This window comes from Thamnophis sirtalis, unplaced genomic scaffold, assembly GCF_051295495.1.
Source record: "Thamnophis sirtalis isolate CommonGarterSnake01/CBP01778 unplaced genomic scaffold, rThaSir2_p1.2 scaffold_1, whole genome shotgun sequence".
Classification (NCBI taxonomy): Eukaryota; Metazoa; Chordata; class Lepidosauria; order Squamata; family Natricidae; genus Thamnophis; species Thamnophis sirtalis.
The window spans coordinates 36423928-36446616 of NW_028261381.1; the positions used below are offsets into that span (position 1 = coordinate 36423928).

The following is a 22689-nucleotide window of genomic DNA, read 5'->3' on the forward strand; positions in this document are numbered from 1 at the left end:
ATTCTGAAGTTAAAGTATTTTTGCTCATGTCCTCAAGACACTTGCAAACTTCATGTAGATAAGTTCCACAAAATAAATGAATTAAAGGATAATACTAAGCTTTCACTAGAAGTAATGTGCAAAGTATAGAAGAAAATATATATTTTCAAGTTTTAATGGGCCTGTGGATATGGTATTTAATTAATTGACACCAATATTAGAATGTGGATACAACATGCAAATATGGAGGGCCAAAGAATCTCAGATTTAAATATTTAACTCAGCATTAGTTTTTGATTATTTAATATTACAATGTACACCCCATTGTTAAGTCAGGGATGTGCAACCCTCCCAGCTCAGTGTTGTGCAAATATGGCCCCCTTTCGGAAGAGAACATCACAGTGAGATTTTTTGTGTGATTTAATCATAATATTGACAATTTTATCAAATTTTACAAAACTGGTATTTTTTTTAAAAAAAATCTAACTCTTAATAAGACTAGAATGGGGTTCTTTTAAAATAGAAAAGCATTATTATGCTACTGCTCTTCTGGAATATTCATATTAAAAACCCTATGTAGCAAAATACAAACTGTAGCTAATAAAAGGTAATTCAGTCCACCATGATATTTTATACTGTTAAATTCTGGGAATTCACAAATAATATTGCGTTATTAGCATGTTGTCTGCACAATGGCATTGGTCAATTTAAATATGAAGATGAAAACAAAACCCCAAACTTAAGATTGTGGCCATAACTGCTATGGGACATATATTAATTTCCATCCTTTGGATATGATTTTCAGAACTAGTGCCAGCAGTACATGCCAGTCTAAATAATTGGCTAGAGGAACTAAAACTTCTTCATAAACAGAAATGTGTTCATAAATCTCCATGATAGAAAGAATAATTTCTTTGATTTTATATAATTTTTTATCACAATTGACCAAGAATAAATAAATAAATAGACACATGAGGATAGTTACCACTTTATATCCTCAAAACACCACACAAACATCCACTAATTGAGCTAATGAGAGGCTAGTCATCTTATGGGGCCCAATTTCACTGGTTCTGCATCGTGCCAAGTTACAGAATCAGGCCTTGAGTTTGTTTTCTACCTTTGCAAATGAAGGTATTTTTCCCCCATTCTCTAAATATAGGAGCTTATTATTATAAATTAGAATGGTGGCAAAACATTTTAAATGTTAAAATCTTCTGTTAGAAAAATATAGATTTGTTAAACAATAACAACAACAAAAACATAGGGTTGGGCCTTGAGTTTGTTTGTTTGTTTTTTTTAAAAAAAGAAGTCATTTATGCATTAATGCAAAGAGAAAGAAATGGCTCTATGGGCAAATTCAAGTACGAGCGACCAGCTTTTTAATTGTAAAGTATGTGCAACATTTTTAAAAATGTTACAACACTGCATGACCTGTAATGCTCACAATATTTACATCAACTGCTTACATAAAACCATAAAAACTCTAAAAAGGAGGGAAAAATCTGTATGGACTGAAACAAACTATTCCTAGCACCCACATCAATGCCAATATTAACCAATGAAATCGAGTGCACAAAAATACTTTACATAGTCTACTAATGTAAAGTATACATTGGTGAGAAAAGAGTACAAACCTAATTAGTTAAAAATGTCAAAAGAAGGGTTGGTCAATACAAATTCAGTTTTAGGGACAAAAAAGAATCTTTAAAAAACTACTAAATATAAACACACATCCACCCATACACACACCCATGAGTATTCATGAATAGAAACATCTGTTTAGACACGAGCAGAAAGCCGGCTGGTACGAAAAATGGACAACATTAACTCTTTAAACATAACAAACACATCAACTAGTAACAAAAAAATAAAATAAAAATAAAAGAGTGCTAACTGATCTACACAAAGTATCATTTCAAATGAGCTTTCATGTAGGATTGTGGAGACTACCCTGCCATCACATAGAAGACACAATGAACCTACCCATCAGGTAGAAGGTGGAAGAATTCCTGTCTCCAGGTCACTGTAGCTTAGTGTGATTAATTGCATTCCCTCAGACTGGGGTGTGGACAAAGGAATAAGAGCTGTCCAGATGAGAGGAGGTGCTCTAGCTGCATGCTAGAGTCATGTGTATTGGGAAGGAGAACTGACTGGGGGAGTGTGGGGAATTGTTTCCCGAAAGCTGTTGTCCTCTGGGGCTCATTTCACATGGAAAGTGGAGTGGGGCCCAGAGAACATGAACTTGGGCAGGTGATAAGTTCTCTTCATATAAGCACTACATTTTGGTTATAGACTTATTGTCATCAGCCTTGGATACTGCTGATTACCAGTAATCTTTGCTAGGAGAGGTAACTAGGCCATTTTAAGGAATGACGTTCCAGGATGAGATACAACGGTGACTCCTAGATGAAGAGGTAGCAGGTAGTCCTCAGGAGACTCCATCTTGGGCCTAGGCAGAGTGAATTGGGATACTTGGAAAAGGGGGGAAGGCCACTGCCATTATATGCAGCACCCATATTAAAAATGACACTGCATTATAATTTCTTTCAAAGGTACACACTGGGTATTTTGAGAAACCTCACAGCTTCAGGTTCATGTATCTGTAGTGTACTATCATATTCTAACATATATGCTTCACATTTCTTTCAAAATTAACATAACATAAATAATCTGGTTAATAGATTCAACCTGCACATTTCTGCCACATTAATATAAATATATATAAAGATATATTTATATATTTATATATACGAATCTGTTAATGGTATAAATAATTCTTATTAAATAAAATAAATCTGATATGTTACATAATACTGATAAAATCACTGGCTGGGATCCAAAGAACTACCTTAGGTCCATTCAAGGACTTGGATTTGTTTCAACCGGGCTTGAACTAATTGCTACCTTTCTCAAACAAGAACTCCACCGTATCGGAAAGAATTGTTTTGAAAGTTGCCAACGGTTCAAGAACGCTGGTAATCTCCAAACTGGGAAAAAGGAGATTTTGTTCAAAAGATACTTTGAAAAATCTTATAGGTGCACTGAACTAGCTGTGGAGTCCTTTGGATCCTGGCCACTGCCGCTAATAGGTTAGCAAGCCACCTTTAACCTTTAGTATTAATAAGGAAAATGCTGTTGGTATTGGCAGGCAGGGGAATTCAGTAACTGCTTACGCTCATCCAGTCCACTGAATACAGTAAAAATATCCAAGGACAACTAGTCACTGAATCCCTTTGTTAATTTAGGAACACGTTTTTGCTAAATTGTAATCTTACTGCTAACAATTAGCAACAACAATGAATCCATCAATTGGGCTATTGCTCTCATACTTTAATAAAAACTGTGTTCTTTGCTTAAATAAATTGGAATAGCTACTTTAGGCTTTGTTAAAAGCTTTGGGGGGGGGGGGAAGGTAGTAAAAATGAATGCTGATATGTTTCTGATTTCAAAGCGGGTAGCTAGGAAATTCTGTTAAAGCTGACTCAATAGTCTATCTAAATATTTTTAATTAAAAAAATCTACAATACTATAATTTAAAACTCAATTAAAAAACAACAACCATGCAACTGGTAGTTGCAGCTTTTGATATCTTAATTTGACCTATGATCCCACATCCCATTAGGAATCTGCAAGGTTTCACTCTCCTACAGGGACCCAAAATGGAGTACAGTACTTCCAGGCCAGGTTCATTCCAAACAGACACTATAAATGAACACTCAGTGGCAAAAAGTGTTATGTCATAATTAGGGGATTACATAATCATGCCTTTTCACTGCTGTTAAATACAAAAACAGCATTTTTTACATTATTATATAAAAGCATTTAGGCTGTATTTTTATTTATCACTTTACATTGGTAGTCTCTTGTATGTGTACTCAATAGAAACCAAAGAATTTTGTACACTATTCTTTTGTACAATAAAAGATAAAGTGTGCATTAGGTATGCTTGTACATGACAATAGTACACTATTTACATTTCAGATATCGTCATGAAATTCTGTTTTATCTATGTACATAATGAAAATTTTGCAGAAACATTTGGACTATAATTTTATAATCACAATTTTAGTATTATAGAAAAAAAGGATTTATAGACACTCTTCAATCTTTAGAAGATCTGGATTAACTTCTCCCTCTTTAGCAATAAGAATACTGTACCACTGTTTTGTTTAGCACCTTGTGGTGATTATATATATATATCTATATATATATATATCTATATATATGAAAATTATGTGCATGTTATGTAAGAGCCAGATCAGTAACAAAGACATTCAATGTTATCTAGAGATCTTCCTCCTCTTGGGTTTTGGAGGCTTCAGCTGTCTGTCTCCCTGTGGAATCTGATGCACCTAGGGAAAACAAAAAGGAAGACTTTAAGGATTAAGAGTAATTGCATTGCACTCCTGTCAAAAGCACCAGGTTGAGTTGCTTCCAGGTTGAAAGGATTAGCTGTGACATCACCATTGCCTGTGGGGCGCCCAGTTGGGGGCTCCTTTCATGTCCCCATTAACAAGCCTATCAAAGGGGTACCTATCTGTCTTCTTTTGAATGCACGCTTTCGAACTGCTAGGTCAGCTAGAGCTGGAACGATTTATAGGAGCTCACCCTGTCCCACTGCAGCAACTAGGCCTCAAATGTGGGCTTTCTGCTTGTCAACCCAGCCCCCTAACCACGCAAGCCACCCTGCTCCTCATTAACAGTAATGAAATATTAGATAATATTTTAAACATTTTATATACTAGATAACATATTTTATCTCTACATATATTTGACTCAGCTAGATCAGTTTTGTTATAGCCTAGAATGAAGGTACAAAGATATAGAAGAGCTTCCTATTTCAGTATGTCAGAGCGAAACCTATACATATGGTTCATGGTTTGAATTCTCAGTCTCTTCCCCCTGCCTTGAAAGTCAATGGATATTTGGTCAACTTTTGGCTGACTTTGAGAGGCACTTGAGGTATGTTGGCATATAAATTCTCCATTAATCTGGAAACTATTGGTTCTTGCCTCACCAGGTTCTTTCTTTACAACACATCTCTGATAGTCAGAAACAGTGAGCACAATGATATGGTACACTGGGATAGGTTACCAAATATGAATGGTAATGATAAAGGTGGAAGAAGTCACTTGTTGAAGACACTGGACAAGATACAGTGTCTAGAGAACCAATATGAGTCAATTTATTACTTCTATTTTAGATCTGAGCATATATTTAAATATATTTAATGAATTTATTGGGAATGTATATTTTGGAATACTATGGTCAACTCATTATCTTAAACCATGTGGAAAATTTATTTTCTGTAAACCTTCCCCTTCTTCCGTGTTTCTGTTCCAGTTATCTGCTTCTTCACAAATACTGGGCTTGGGGAATCCTCCCTATTTCTCCTCCCTCTGCTGTCACACCCCTTCCCCCAAATTAACTATTAGGTACTTACATTCCCAGACATTTTGTCAAGTTCACTCATGGCCTCATGGATAGCAGCTTCTAAATGGTTATTTAGCTTCCCAGTTCTAAGATGAAAATAGAGGAATAGATTTACAATAATGCTGTAGCTTTTCAGTAGAATATACTTTAAAAATATATATATTGCAACTTCAAGTTAACATTCTATTCAGTTTTTCAATAACAGCAATACATTTTACTTTGTATTTTCAGTTTAATGTGCACACACAGAGACATGCAAGTAGTCTTCAGATTATGACCACTCATTCAACGGCACTGCACAAATGCTACTTACTGTACAACTGGTTCTTGTAGTTCTGACCATTGCAGTGTCCTAGCAATCATGTGATTGCATTTTGGTGTTCATAACCTGGCTTGGGATTATGCTGCATTGAGTTGCCATACTGTGATTGTGACTTCCAATGCTACCTGTTGGTTCCCACAAGTAGAGGGAATGTCTTGTCTGTTATCTCTCTCTCTCCCCCCCTCCCTCCCTCCAAACACATCCAAAAGTATATATATGACACATATTGATGTATCAGTAGAATGTTAATAGCTGATCAAAACCATCAAGATATATTTGAAGAAAGCTTTATAGGAAATGAAAGGAATTAAGAATAATATTAGGAATAATAATTAATGACTTAAAGACTTGAAAGAAAGAAAAGATACAAATTGAAAGCAGTTGGTTAGAGCTTTTTAAATATTATATTTAAAAAGTATATATATGTATATGCATATGTATATGTATATGTGTATGTATGTATGTATGTATGTATGTATGTATGTATGTAAATTATAGACTTATAGGATTTTATAAAAAATAATAAAACATTGAAGAAAAAGTTGGAGATGCACTGATTAAAACTGGGATCTGAGAATCTCGAAATATATCAGTGCAGTAAAATTGTGGGAGAAACAGAAGTATATGGAGTCTTATTATATATCAACAACAGAACAAAAAGGAAGATGAATATTTTAACAAGACAAGAGAATATAACGATAATTTGCATAAATGTTTTTTTCCCTACTTAATAATTAACCATGTATATGGAAATTTTGTGAGAAAAATTGTGAACTAAATCATTTATTCAAAACAAGTTACTCCTCTTCATGACTACAGTGCTGAAAGGCCTTCAAGAATATTATAGTTTTCTGAGATGGGTGCTGAATGAGATCAGCTTGTGCATAAACCAAATAGCAACACAAATAGCAGCTCCAATCAATGTGCGCAATCCAAGATGGGACAAAAGATCAGCAGCCTCTCCTTTCTCCTAGTTGTGCAACTTGGGGGGGGGGGCAATAGTCTCCATGTTTTCTCTCTGCAGAAGTAGGCCTTTCTTGAACATGTGAAGGCTTCTATTTGAACTGGATTTCTCCTTTAGAAGAGTTTCACTGAAGTGAAATCTGTCTAATAGCATAACTCAGTAAGAGGACAGAAAATGTGGTCATTTCGGTAAGGAATTTCAATTCTAAATTCAGTGTAAATCCTAACAAACATCAAAGAAGCATAACAACCATATGAAGGTTTTAAATATGTTTCCAAAATAGTTACAATATTCTATTTTTAATAGCTATATGAACACTGCAGTATTGAGGACAAAAAGATGTTTACTTTCTCAGCTGCAAATTACTTTTTATTTTTAAAACAGAATAGTACACATAACATCTGTTTGTGCAAATTTTCAAATCCCTTCTTTCCTCTGAACATCTATCAAAACTGCCACAGAAATTTAACAATAGATCACGAACAATTTGTATGCATTTTAATAACATATATAGCTATATAGAGTAACAAACTGTTAAGGTTATGTCATTTAGCATCTGTAGATTAGGAATTAATCCAGAGAGAAGTCATGATTTAAAACTCATTAAAAAAAAATCTTAAATTTTATGGTACAGAAATAATAACTGAAATAATATGTTAATTCTAATGGGTAACAGAAATCAAATATAATTTCAGTCCAATATTATAATAAAATCTTGATTTAATGGACTATTTAGGTGGGACGGTGCCCATTAATCCTAGATATCTGTTAAATCTGGAAGAGACTGTACATTTGTGCATGGATTAGCCCCACCCACTATCAGATTCATGCATAACAAAATGGATTAGGATTCTTTCTTTCAAACTGATGGCATTTGGCTGTAGCTGCCATTTTATTCTATTCATATTACACACACACACAACATCAAATGTACAGTCTTGTGAAAAAGCTGGCCTTCATGCCTAAGAAGTGACTAGAACTCACAGTTTCCTGGTTTCTAGGCCAGCATTTAACCATCACACCAAACTGGCTCAAAATATAAGCTTTCTAGAGAATTTTTAAAATGATAAAATGCCCAGAATCCTTAAATATCTATATGTTCAGAAATAACAAATGTATGATGAACATACAGGTGCAAAGGGAAGAGATTTGTTCATATAACATGAAATCCAATTAGAAATAATGGATGAGAAGAGACTTATATATCCTGTTCATTTCTATCACTGCATTTAAAAACCCAGTGTTTATCTTTATTTAATCTGCTGAATAATAATTACAATTTCCATATATGCAGGAATTCACTTTAACTCATCATTGTCTCTTTTCACATAATGGAATATATTAAAATATGTCTGACTATAATTCCAATCCAATTGCAAGTATTTCTGGGGATTTTTTGTATGTGAAATCAAATTGTTAACATATGGGTGCTTTTGCACTTCAATTAACCTGCATTAATTCTCTCCATGGGCTATTTTTGCCTCAAATAACTGAATTCATTCTGAATTCAGGGATGTAAACTTTAGTACATTGGGGGGGCTATGCCTTCCTAGTTTGAATTCCCATTCTGAATTGGACTGCAACTGGTGTCATAAGACTACTGCAAGCACCAATTCAACAAAGCACATTGAGTGTGATTGAGATCCTAGCTTTAATTGAAATGCTGTATTCACGACTTCTCCACATAGCACTAGAAAAAAGGGAAAGACCATTTCTATTGTTAAGAATTTTTATCTGTTATATGAAGGGAATTTTTTTGTACATTTATAACTTGACTTCTGTCCCCGCCCAGCCCCCCCATATCTGAATTGACAGATGGCTAAAGATATTGAACTGAATTGGAAATAAACAGTTGAAAAATAGAAGTTTATCAAAATTCATCTCGTAATAACTGACAAATTTGGTAAAATTTTCAGCTTTGTTACTATGGATTAGTAATTTTTCTTTTTTATCTCAGGACCCATTCCCAAAATTTATGCAAAGACCTTTTTTTCCTCTGAGTTTTATATTTATTGATATTTACTATGTGAAAAATTAAAATTGACACATTCACTGTTGCTACTGCTTCTCACAATTGTTTAATGGGATTTTAATATTGTATTATTTTTCAGCGTAGGCTGACAAATAATTTGATTTTCCAGACTCCTTAAGAAAGGGTGTCAAACTGGCAGCCCGCAGGCTGGATGTATCAGGCGCAGGCTACGCCCATCCCTGCTCCGCAAAGACAAAAAAGTCACGATACATCTCGTGATGCCATAGAGTTTGACACCAGTGCCTTAGAGGGTTTTGAGGATTATTTTAAGAAATACTGCTATAGATAATCGTTATACTATATTCACTTTTTGATGTAGAGATAGATTAATGCTTATATTTTTTATTTATTCTATTTCAGCTTTTATTTTTGTTATTATTAATGCTGTATTTATTGTAGGGTTACATACTTATCTTGATTTGGATTGCCTATTTTTTTGCATGCTGCTGTTGAAGAACTTTAAATTGCATCAAAGCAAATGTCTCACCTGTGTCCAACACTGATCAGCATTAAATGACATGAATAAAGGCAAATACACATATCGCAGGATAATGTTTCAAGCTCGAATCTTGTTCGAGCACTGGGAACAGGGGTTTACTTTTCTGAGTTTTTGGACTCATGCTGCAGCCCATCTTCCAGGAACTGCTCTCTACTGGAATATGTGCTTTGGGCTATTCTGTGAATTGTATTTATGTGGTGCCTTTATTTATGAAGGACAGACGGGGGAAGACTGACTGACTGTAGTGTGATTCAACTTTGCAAGGTTTCTATTCTAAATTGCATACTAACAAGAAACTTTTAGATTACCGGATTATATTGGATTCTGATAAATATAACATCAAATACTTTTATTGATCAGCCTTTACAGTAGGAAAAGAAAAATAGTTTGGTACAGCAATTAATTATCAGGAGAAAAGAAAAAAGAAAACAACAAGACCATAAAACAACATATCTAATTAAAAGTTTAATGCAAACATAGACAGGATTGCAATTTTTTAATCTGTTATATATCATTAACTATAGGAGCTATAATTTTAAATGAAATTATTGGTATGACTGGTGGTTACAGTTGGAAAATCTTTAAGCATGTACAAATTGAAAGTCTGGCTTACTCAACTATAATTAGAACTTTTGTTGTTAATAAAATAGAATAGCTATTTTCTTTGCCATCTATGGAGATACCTACTTGGCACAACCATCCCTCAGGTCATAAACTTTTATATATTTTGCCTGGCATGAGAGGTTAAGTGGGAATCTTAACCGTTGTCTAACGTCTCCCTAATAAAAATCTAAAATAAAACCAAAACCACAAGAGATGATTGATCACTCTAGCTAATCTATCAGATATTTCTTCTTTCTTGTGTTGTCATCGTCCCATGTGGTAGGGACTGCGCCTAAATGAGTTATATGCTTACGATGTCACATAGGGAGACACTAAAACAGTAAATAACCCAAATTCAAATGGAGTAGAAAACTTTAAACAAAACTAAAATAGGTTGTTGTATTTGCAAGTTACTATTAGCAAGAAAAGATGAATTGCTTTAACAACTATGCAGTATTTTGGCAAAGGCAGAATTTCCCTTCTGTCCTTTAAGTAGAGACCCAGTTTGGTGTAGTGGTTAAGGTGCTGGTCTTGAAACTAGAAGACTGGGAGTTCTAGTCTCCTCGGTGACTTTGAGCCAATTACACTGTTTCAGCCCAACTGATCTCACAGGAATGATTATTGTAGGAAAAACAGGTGGAGGAGGTAAGTATTAGGAATGTTTACCACCTTGAATTACTTATAAAGTAATACAGATGGGATAAAAATCTAATACAACTGGAAATATGCTGAGTAGGCAAAAGAAAAACTATGCCGATGTTGTTTACTCCTTATTTGTTTGCAGGACTAAAAGTTTTAATACTATATGTATTCAAAAATGTTTCCGCTTGTAATAGCAGTAATAGTAACAGTAGTAGTAGTAATAGTAGTAGTTCTTCATAGATAGGATGTTAAAATGTTTGCAAAGGGTAATTGCGCTGAGCTAAACTCCAGTGGGGATAATTGCTTCCTCCTTTGTCTCCTGTGCCCTCTCCACCAGTCACTCATTTAATTGCTCACCTGCTCATTGCTTTTCAATCTGTTAAGGTATATCACTTTTCCTCTCTACAAGCTGCACAAGGCAGTCTTTATTCAGTGATGTAATTACAGATGGGACAGACTAATCAGCTTGTAAGTTTGCCAGAGGCCATGTTCATTTTATAATCTTAGATAAATGGATTGCCTTGGCTCAAAATAAGGGCTTGGCCGATGGCCAATATTTGGGGTTAGGAATTATTGACTAGTGACAATATTTGGGGGGGGAGCAGATTAGAGGAAGGGATTGGGAAGGGGGGAGCAGATGCAATCATTTATACTATCTCCTCTTCCTCCTTCAATCCAATAGAACGCAATAGAAGCCTGTTGCATCTTGGGCACTGAAACGGCTTTTAGGAGAAACATTTCCCTTGATGTGTGTGTGACTCAGTGGTAGTGAAGCCACGCAACTTTGAGACAATATGGTTTTGATTTCCTTAAATTCAGCGTTTCAATTTTTTATTTGTATGTGATGGATATAATTTATTCCCATGAGAAGAAAAGATGGAAACTTCAAATTAAACATCTTCATAATTTGGATAGAATTGCTTGAGGAGTTGCCTGGAGTTTTGGTGGAGTAATGGATGGCCTGGAGATGTTTAAATAGACTATGCATTAGTATGGCTACAACAAAATACCACATGGAAAAATGGGGGATTCTCACAGAGGACATTTAGTGTGAATGAGGCACTATTCCCATGATGACAAACCTATGGCACGTGTGCCACAGGTGGCACGTGGAGCCATATCTGCTGGCACGCAAGTTGTCAGCACCAGTGTGCATGCGCATGCTGGCCAGCTGTTTTTTGGCCTTCTGGAGGGCTGGGGGAGGCCGTTTTTGCCTTCATGGGCTGCAGGAAATCCCCCCAGAGCCTGGGGAGGATGAATGGGCCCAATGGGTTTACCGAAAGTTTGGAAACAATCTGTTTCTGGCTTCTGGGGGGCTGAGGGAGACAGTTTTTGCCCCCCCCCATGCTCCAGGAAAGCCTCTGGAGCCTGGGGAGGGTGGAAAACAGGCCCAAAGGGCCTACCAAATTTCTGGTAGGCCCCTTGAGTCCATTTTTTGCTCTCCAGAGGCTTTCTGTGAGCCTAGGGAGGGCGAAAACAGTCTCCCTCGGCCCTCCAGAGCAAATACCAAGCTCAGCTTGGAGGTGAGCAGTGAGGCTCACGGGGGTGGTGGTGATTGTGCACGCCTGCACATATGGGGCACACTTTGCATTATGGGTGCTGGCATGCGCGCACACTATTGCACGCCCATATTTTTGGCACCCAACAACAAAAAGGTTAGCCATCCCTGCACTTTTCAAACAACTATCCATCTTTTACAGTGCCCCCTGGGACTGACATGCACACAAAATGACTTGCTAGTCGGAAATAGCCCTGCCATCAATGTAGGATGGCATTGGGCTGAAGCTATATAAATTTATGTTTTTTTTATTACATTTTTTAATCTTTTTAAATTTAAGTTGGTAATTTCCTCCTTTTTAGTTCCTGAATTCCTTACACGATGATTGCCAAGATTTACAGGGTACTTACTTTCTATTCCGTTTTCGGACATGGTTGTAGGCTTCCAGACCTTCTGTTAGTGTTTTCAACTTGTCAGGTTCCACCTGAGAGAAAGTATGAACAACAAATTACATTACCTAGACATTCAATTATTCCAGATATAATCTCAGCTTCAAGAGATCACAGTAATACCAAATGTTCCACTGTGAACTCACTCTGATAGACTACGCACTAGTTTTTCCATGTTCTTCAAAATAAAAATTATTTTTGTTTACTTCAAAATAAAAATTGTACTACCTTTACTAAGCTAATCCATATAACATAAGCTAATTGTCATTGCATGAAAAAGTAATATCTCTAACTCCTTACCAAATTGTTTATGAGATCCTAAGTATTTCAAGGTGAATATTGAAAACATACACAATGAATAGGATTACACATAGTCCTCGACTTACAATCACAATTGAATTGGAACTTCTGTTGCTAAGGGATGCAATGTTTAAATAAGTCATCATGTGACTGCACCCAATTTTAGGATCTTTTTGATGTGATCTTTGAGGGAACCATGTGGTCATTAAGCAAATCTGGTTTCCTCCATTAATTTTGTTTGATGGAAGCCCCCTTCCAGGTCACAAATAATGACTATATAACTTCAGGGTGCAGCAACTGTTGAAAACACATTGTTGGTTGCCAAGTGCCCGTATTATGATCGCAGAACTGCAATGGTTGTAAATGCAAAGACTGGTCTTAAATAACTTTTTTCAATGCTGCTGTAATTTTGGGCGCTAAAAAAATGGTCGAAAGTTGAGGACCACCTGTATTTGAAATTTACCCACTCATAAAATCCAACATTTAATTTCTGCAGCAGAAGAATTCTAGTTCAAATCTAAGTCAGACTTATTGTTTATATAACATTATAAGATTAGCAGCATAGGTAGCAACTGCCCCCCAAAAGCAAGTGTTTAAGAAAAAACTCATAGTTGTATTCATTGGGGCGTAAGATTATTTTATGGAGTATAACCCCAAGCGAGTTTCCCTATTGTGGCGTCTCCTAAAGCAGGGATATCAAACTCAAGGCCCGAGGGCCAGATCTGGCATGTGGGATGTTTACATCTGGCCCGCAGGGCTGCCCTGGAAGCAGCAAAAGGATCAGCCTGCAGTGCCTCTGCCAGAAGAAACGGGCTCCTGAGTATGGCCCTACCAAGCTCTGTTTTTGCTGACAGAGGGTTGCAGGAAGCCGTTGCAGCCATAAAGGGGGCTCATTTTCACTGGCAGAACACTCGGGCACCAAAGCCCTCCACACACGAGTGATTTTGAGCTAGCCACGCCCACCTCGGGCCCCTGAGGTCAGACATCACCTGATGCGGCCCTCAATGAAATCAAGTTTGACCTAAAGTTTCATCTCTCAATAATAACACCCATTTGCTTTGGGAAAAAATTCTCATAAGGAAAAGTAGAATAAAATTTTAGGACAATTGCAACAGACCAATAGCAACGTTGCATTTTTCCTTAGTAATAGCTTCCTTTAGATTCTGAGGGGCCAACCAAAGCTTAGCAGTAAGAATAGGCCCTCCATATGATTTTTAAATAACAAGCAATGGAAGTATCTTCTCAGACAATAATCCATTGTCTTAATATTGTTAATTATTGAAACAGTGAATATAAATTTTGTTTTGGCACCACTACTACAGAATACAATTTGGTTCACTGTAATTAAACAACAAAGCTACAAATTGGGTAACACAGAGATTTCAGCTGCATTGAAGTGATAAAAATTATATATTTCAGCAGCAGGATTTTTTTTTATAGTAAATTCTGTTTCTAACCGAACTTTGTAAATGCTTGAGTTGTTTTCTATAGCTATATGTACAAATGACATTACAATTATTATGTGTAAATAACTTTGTTTTTCAAATAGTATTAAAAAAACTTCATAGTTCATTTCACTAACAAAAAACATCTAAATTAACATCACTTACAATAAACTTCTAAATTAACATTTAAAGTCGGAAACAATGCTATTATTACATCCTTTATTACTTTGGTTTGATGACATCCTATATTACTTTGGTGAAGGTTTTATTTTTTAACATTTTCATTTAAACAATAGCTTTTTATTCCAATAATTGCTAATGTATACATTTTATGAATGCGTGAACCATTACAACATCAATACTCCCAAGAATTTCATTAAAAGCAACTGCAGAAGTGAAGCACAGAATTTCCATCCTGAATATCTACATCACGTAACTGCCTGCAACTCCATGGTCAACGTTTCTTCCTCTAATTAATACAGTAGAGTTTGTGAGGCTGCACTGATAACATTTACTTCGTATTCCAGGACCTTCTGAATGATTGTGGACACTGCTCATTACAAAATGTGTAAATGAAAACCTTTTGCTGGGAAATTCAAAAGTTACTACAAGTGGTCCTTAACTTACAAGGGTTTGTTTAATGACTGTTCAAAGGTATGGTGGCTTGGAGAGGGTGCTTTATTGTATAGTATAGCCTTTTTAATCATTGTACATCATGTATATAATGAAATTGGTCCATAAAGCACTTCTGGCCATAGTAAAATGCTTTGATACTCTCTCTCCAGAGGTGGTATTCAACCAGTTCTGACAGGTTCTGGAGAACCCGTAGCGGAAATTTTGAGTAGTTCAGAGAACCAGCAAATACCACCTCTGGCTGGCTCCACCCCATCTATTTGCTGCCTCCCGAGTCCCAGCTGATCGGCTGGTCTTCTTCTGTTGCCCTGCACAGGAGAATGGAACGGGAAAGCAGGTTGGTGGGGTAGAAATGGAGATTTTACAGTATCCTTGCCCTGCGACGTCCACCATGCCACACCTACAGAACTGGTAGTAAAAATATTTTATTCCCACCACTGACTCCCTCCTCCTGCAGTCATGCAACTGTGATCTGGGTGGTTGGCAAACCGTTCATATTTATGACTGGTTACCTCGTGATGATGTGATCACCATTTGTAATCTTCTCTGCCAGCTTCCCCAGAAAATCCATGTATGCGGGTGAGGAGGGGAGGACAGAAGTCTTTTGCTGGACTACAGAAACAAAGCTTGATTCTTTGGGATCCCTGCTTCATTTCTCCAGCCAAGGGCATGAGTTCCTTCCTATGTATGGTAGGCAGTTCTTTCACTGTATCTGCTGAATGACCTGCATGGTTCTTTTATTTATTTATTAAACTTATACGCCACCCCTCTCACTAGCCAAGTGACTGCATGATTTAATGATCAAATTGGGAGAGCCAGTTTGTTGCAGTTGTTCAATGAAGCAGTCACGTGGGTGTCTTAAAAACTGCTTTGTTCATTGACCAAGATTCCGGTCTCAATTCTGGTCATAAAATGAGAACCACCTGTATGCTAGTACAGTGTCTTCCCTTTTCTTAAAGACATTTTCATTTGTTAATTCAAATATTAGAATGGTCCTACTGAAGTTTAAAAGTAGCTGTAATTCTCATAATAAAAAGTGTATCTATTTCTACTTATCTCCTCAGTCTTCTGATACTTTTAGAACATGCTGAGATAATTAATATCCATAGGTAAATGTCATGATTCAAGAGCTGGACCACTCTTAAATTAGAGAAAAAAATTCCCAAAGGAAGATTACACAGAAAAAACTAATCTGTCTCTATTATCATAGTCTAATTCATCTAAGACAATTCTCCTATTTTAAAAGTAAATTAGGAGTAGAAAAAATAATTTCTTTTCAGATCAATAAATTGAATGTGTCTTACACTTCACCCTCTTAGATGAGGAAAACTAATTGATGAACCTTAGCAATACATTCTACAATACCTACCATGAGAACCTAGCAGTAACTTTTTCAACTCTCCATTCCCACCCATGTTTTATTACTGGCTTATGCACATTTTTACAGATGTTCCGGGGAATCTGTACATAACACATTGGTGATTGTGTTATATTGTTGGTTATACCAATAGCACCTAAACTTATATACCACTTTGTAATGCTTTATAACCCTCTCTAAGTGGTTTACAGAGTCAGGATATTGCCCCCATCAAACGCAGTCCTTATTTTATCAACCTTGGAAGGATGGAAGGCTTAGTCAATCCTGAGCCGATAAGGATCGAACTCCAGGCTGTGGGCAGAGTTAGCCTGCAATACTGCATTCTAACCACTAAGCCACCATTGGCTCCCGTACAATATTTAATTATTTTTCTAATATGAACGTAGCAGTTTACATAAATAGATATTGGTTGTATTCGGCAGTCATTAACATTGAAAATAAACATTTCAGTCTAAGAGTATAAAGATACCTCTTTGTTGGAAATGTGAAGATCATGAAGGGACATTTGATGATACACAGTAGACTTACGACGTGAAAAAAATGGAGCAAACACATATGATGATGCAGAGAAAAATCAATATTTAGTCAAAACTGGAACTTTTCTTATGAGGATAGCCAACTAGAAACTCTCATGGAATATTGGCTTTATATATGGTAACTGCAGTAAGGCTATTACTGTATATGTACAAAATGGAAAAAAACCTATAAATACCTAGAATGGAATAATGAAATGTGAAGATGGTAGGCCTTGCAGAAATGTCTCAATTGAATGGTTTAACTAAGGAAGGAGCAATAACTAATTTTATAAAAGACCGGAAATCCTTTATCAAAATGGATTAAAAATGAACTGCTGATTCCCAGATTTATTGATTAAAAATTACTGTATAGAAGATTGGAACTATGCTATATAATTTGGGAGGGCAGTAACAATATTAACTATGCTTGTAAGTGCTCTGAAGAAATTGGAAGTTGCTTCTTAATGACTTTAAATTTTCATGGTATCTTGATAAAGCTATCCAACAAATATCCAAACATTTAGCTTTCTGTTTTATATGCTCTTTTTATCTTACTGATAATTTACATAATAATTCTATGTAAATTTTTATTTTTCAATAACTATTCTTTTGTCTTTTTTCAGGTTACAAATCTACATCTTGGGTACAAGCTATAAGTATTTTCTCTCCCTATACTATTGTTGGTATTTTGTCAATAGATAGAAACCCAAGGGGATGATGACTCCTGGGGCTAAAATAGTTTGAAAGGATATCCCTTTTTCCCAGGAGAGAGAAACTTCAGTGTAGGCAAAGAGTGAAGTTTGTAGACTTAGTGAGAGGACATAACAAAGGTCTACCTGGTAGAAGTAGCCAAAGGCTGAATAGCAGAATGAAATAGAAGAGAGCAGGAGACAGAAATTGAACTGGGGAATGAGCGATTGAAGTGCTGTATTTATGGAGCAATTGGCACAGTTATAAGAGAAAAGGAAAGATATAAATTGTTGGAGAAGGAAATATGATGGAAGGCACTAAGTAGATTGTTACAGAGATGGTGGATGGAAAAAAATGGTACCAATCCCTTCTTCTGAGTACTTAGGTGGCGGGTTGTTGCTGGCCCTGGCTTCAAATGGCTGCTGGTTAATTCCAGTTCTAACAAGAAGAGAGTGAATCTTCCATGAATAACCAAGACCTGATTAAGAAAAATAAAGACAGCGCTGTTCTGAGATCTCTTGTGAGATACTACACCAACCTTGACTCTAGTGTTGGGGATAGGTTAGAGTGACAATTTTCTTTTGGCAGAACTTGATGGTAGTCAAATGAACAACTTTGCAGTTGATTGGTCAGAAGGCCCTAATGTTGAATTTTGGTACCAGAAATAAGCAAAGGTTGCTGATGGTATCTCTCCTCTCTGTTACTCAGCAGCATTCCTGCCCATGCTTCTTGGCCCCATTACTGGCCTAGTCTCCATTTCCCCCCAGTTTTTGATGCCTGAGTATTTCAGCTTTCAGGCCTTTGGTTGGCTCAAAATTTCATGGCCACTGGGACAACTACAGCTCTGATGCATATAAGAGGCTATATGCCTAATACAGTCTTTACTCTCTAACAATTAGATTGCAATCTGAAGGTGAGGGACATCTCCATCAGACGTTATCATGGACAAATTATTTTCTGATCAGTATTAAGTCAACTGGGATCACCAACCTTCATAGAGTTAATTAAGATGTCTTGTGCACTTATATGATATTTAACCACTTAGTATCCAGTAGATACTTGGTGAATTTTCTTCCAGTGGGATGTTCAATGAGTGCTCTGTTGATCTCAGAAGATGGCAAAAATACTTGGCAGTATTGCCCACAAGTTGTCTCTCCCACTATGCAGATCCAAGAGACCTATTTGGTTTTCCTGAGGAGTTCTGGGAGATGAAGCATCAAAAGAGGCATGTGGAATGTCATTAAAGGAAGAAAAAAACAAATATGACCAAAGAAGTGTGAGAACACATGTTTGTGTCTATGGTGTAACACTAAGGGCAGCAAAATGCCTATATATCTGCACTTATTAGCAATAGTAATAGCTCTTAGACTTATATAGTACTTCATAGTGCTTAATAGCCCTCTCTAAGCAGTTTACACAGTCAGGACATTGCTTCCAACAATCTGGGTTCTCATTTTATTGACCTTGGAAGGATGGAAGTCTGAGTCAACCTTGAGCTCCATTAGGATTGAACTCCTGTCAGTATTGCATTCTAACCACTGCACCGCCACAGTTCCTAATATTATATGTTAAGCATCCTCACGCACTCATTAAATAATAAATCAATCAATCAATCACTAAAGGTGATTTGGTAAAGTTTTCTTCAGGTTGTGGCAACATTTCTACTAAGGTAGTTGTAAACAAAATTACAAATTTGGCAGGAAATACATACTAACATGGCAGGACCTATTGAAATCACAAAGGTAATGTTTTCTGAAGTTGCTTGAATGTGTGACTGCTGAGAAATTGCATAAGGTTCTCTGTGTGATGGGCTCCATCACATGTAGGTTACATCCATATCTGTCTTGGTTCAAGCTGCCATGGAAGGAAGGAGAGGTAGGGTACAGGGAAGCAGTGAATGACCAATAGAGTGATACTCCCAGTTCTGAAAAAGATAGTTATGCACCTATTCTTCAAAAGGCCATCCACTATTTTCCAAAACTATTGCTGTCACAATTTCCTCTTTTGGAAAAGGTTGTTGAGTAGACAATGTGACAGCAATTATGAAGGCCCTAATAAATTAGATTATCTCAATATCTTTCAGTCTAGATTCAGGCCCTGTCATGGAACAGAAATCGTATGGTAGTTCTTATGGATGACTTGCAGCAGGAACAAATCCATCAATTTGTATGTATATAAGGATGATGAAGATTATACCCAGGTTTACATTGTTACACCAACCGGTATAGATGAGGCTGTGGCTGTTGACTCTGTAGACTCTGAGGGAAAAGCCTCAAGATCAATCCCAACAAGATGTATTAGTGCAGAAAGCTTATTGTTTTAAGTGCTCAAGTTTTGGATAGATGCAAGTATCACTGAAGGAACAAGTTTGCAATCAAGGGCACCTCCTAGCTTTGTAACTTCTTTTAGACCCATAGCTGGAAATCATGACTATAAGTTTCCCAACTTCAGCTGGGGCATCTATTGCAACGATCCCTAGATCATCAGACTCTATAACAAAACTCCAGCAATTATCAACTTTCTCTTATATTATTCAATTCACCATAAGTGAGGTTATTTTTTGAAAGATCCAATTGGTACAGAATGTGGCAGTCCACATATTAACAACCATAGGATAGAATTTAGTAGAATAATCAAATCCAATTTAAAGCACTGACTATTACCTTTTATGGCTTTGGTCCTCACTACCTTGGAGACTGTCTAATGTACGTAGATTGAATCTACCCATCCCAAACATTTGTGCTGAAAGGGCATGCTACAGATCCCTCCCTATGAGAAGAGAATGAGCATTGCTTGTAAGCAGGACTTCTTGGTCGTGGTGCCTCATTCTGAAATAAGCTATCTCTCCAAAGTCAGATTGGCCGCACCCCCATTGACATTTGGAAGAAAGCTAAAACAGAGCTCTTCCAAAATATCTTCACCATAGAGGATGATTGGAAGCTGTTGCTGCTGTATGGCACTTAGTAGTTTATTTATTAATCTTTATAAGTACAAAAGCATGAATTGTAAATGCACATTAAATCGTGAAACAAATATTACACAATGCAAACTGGCTAAATATATTTTGTGGCTATGGAGTCAAAAGTAACAGGAAAAGTTTTGGTGCATCTTTTTTCAAAATTCCATATAATAATGTTATGTGCAGAGGAAGATTTGCACTTACTTGGCTCATTATTTGTAATGTCATAATATAATTAATATAATGACTTCTAACTAAATGTCAGAATTGTTACAATTTAAATTATTTATAATTACGATTTGGTACTGATCATAAGTGATCAACACATATAGGTAAACTTGTTGTTGTTGTTTTTTCCATTCCTGGACAACATGAAATTCAGTTTACCATTTTCTCCTTATAATATAAAAAAAACTTTATTTACTTAAATCACCTTCAGTTTATATTTCTGTTGGAAAATTATTGTAGAAGGTGTGGTAGAATCTGGGGGCAGAGTTACAAGATGGATCAGCCTAGAATCTTATGTAGCCATAAGCAAACGAATTCACCCTTGAATTCTGTTGACTGTTATATAATCCCAAGCAGATGCTAATGGCTATTTGAGAAAATTAATATCAGATACGAAAGATCAGCTTAACATGTAAAGGTCCAATTAAACTGATTTATTACTAATCATGCCTAAGCACAGGAATCTTCTCAACTCACTGTTAGCACCTACTTGGGGTTAGATAAGAGTCAATGGAATTCAAGGGAGATTGGACTTAATTTGCTTGCAGCTATGCCTGATTCCTCTTTTAACTCAGTTACCCTTTGATAATATGGGTGGTCAATCAATGTTATAAACAAACAAAAAACTCTGCCCACATGTTCTGCCACTCCTTCTTCTACAGTCATTTAGACCAGTGGTCCCCAACCTTTTTATCGCCGCGGACCAGTCAGCCTTTGATAATTTTACAGTGGCCCGCTGAGCGCGCGCAGGGGTGGGGGGGCGTTGTTCCCTCTCTTCCCTGGAGCCTTTGCGCATGGCCCAGGAGCTTTTGCGCTGCAGCGAACATCAGAAGCCCAAAGCAGCATATATAAGTCTAATAAATAAATATTGTGCCATTTTTTCCTGCAACAACAGTGAGATTGGTTCATCTGAGAGCAAATGACCAAAATTACCCAGTGGACTTTTAGGTAAGGGACACCATTGACGGGGGAGGGGGATGTTTGATTTAAAAAAATTGTTTCACTTAACAAATGTGGCAAGAAAAATTGTAAAATGGGGCAAAACTCAATCAATTTCTCACTTAACAACATACATTTGGGGCTCAATTGTGGTCGTGCATTGAGGACTACCTGCACTTACCTTCAGTGTTACTTCATTCTACTGTAGCATTAAATTTCATATAGAACAAGCTTGTTCTTTCAGAATTGTGGAATTGTTATATAACTGTCTACCTTTAGAAAAGTTTCTCTTGAGTTAAACTCAGCTCCTATAATTTTATTGATGTGTCGTAATTTTCTTAGCAGTAGTATGAAAATTGTCATTGTTGCTTTTGGACAATTTTTAATATTTTACTATTAAATATACAGTACTGAGATTCCCAGGTGGGTTCCCCTCCAATTATTAGCCAGGTTCAACCCTGCTCATCTTTTTGAGAGCAGGCAAAAACAGCCAGGTTACATCCCTACAAATTGAAAGCTCTCTCTCTCTATCTCTCTCCCCTCCCTTCCTCTCTCTCTGTCACTCTGTGTGTATGTGTGTGTGTGTGTGTCTATCTCTCACTCACTCACTTAATCACACACTCTGTGTGTGTCTGTCTCTCCCTCCCTCTCTATCACTCTATCCCTCTCCCCTCCCTTCCTCTCTCTGTCACTCTGTGTGTATATGTATGTGTGTGTGTCTATCTGTTTCTCACTCACTCACTCACTCACTCACTCTGTGTGTGCATCTCTCTCTGTGTCTCTGTCTGTCTGTTTTTCTGTCTGTCCCTCCTTCCCAACCTGCAGATGGGCTCCGGACCAGTGGAGCCTCTTCCTTCTTTTTAACCAGGTGATCTTTATTAAGGCATAAAAATGAACCTTAATTAGAGGCTCAACAAAAGAAGCTGGAAAGAGATAATGAGATAATGGAGCCAAGAAGCTGAAACCTGGAACTGGAGAAAAACCTTTTCTATCCCCTTACCAGCCCATTCGGGAAGACGATCCCTCCCCCCGTGGATGGGTTCTAGAGACCAGCGGAGCCTCCCTGGACATCACAGCAGCAGCAGCCCCAAGTGTGCCGATCTCGGCGTTTTTCACATCGGGGCGTGCTGCAAGAGGGAGTGTATGAAGACCGGGGATTCAGTAGAAAGGAAAGCAAC

At 36.8% G+C, this 22689-nt stretch overlaps 1 protein-coding gene across 2 annotated transcripts in view; it reads right to left on the minus strand.

Moving 5' to 3' along the window:
- Positions 1 to 384: 384 nt before the first annotated feature.
- The window catches only part of MBD5 (methyl-CpG binding domain protein 5), a 151445-nt gene continuing 129140 nt past the window's right edge, over positions 385 to 22689 (minus strand). For both annotated transcript variants that reach the window (XM_087710683.1, XM_087710690.1), the window contains exons 10-12: positions 12386 to 12459; positions 5426 to 5501; positions 385 to 4334 (exon numbers count right to left, since the gene is read on the minus strand). In XM_087710683.1, the coding sequence (XP_087566809.1) occupies positions 4263 to 4334; positions 5426 to 5501; positions 12386 to 12459 (222 nt within the window). In that variant the 3' untranslated portion in view covers positions 385 to 4262. The remainder of the gene's footprint in view (positions 4335 to 5425; positions 5502 to 12385; positions 12460 to 22689) is intronic.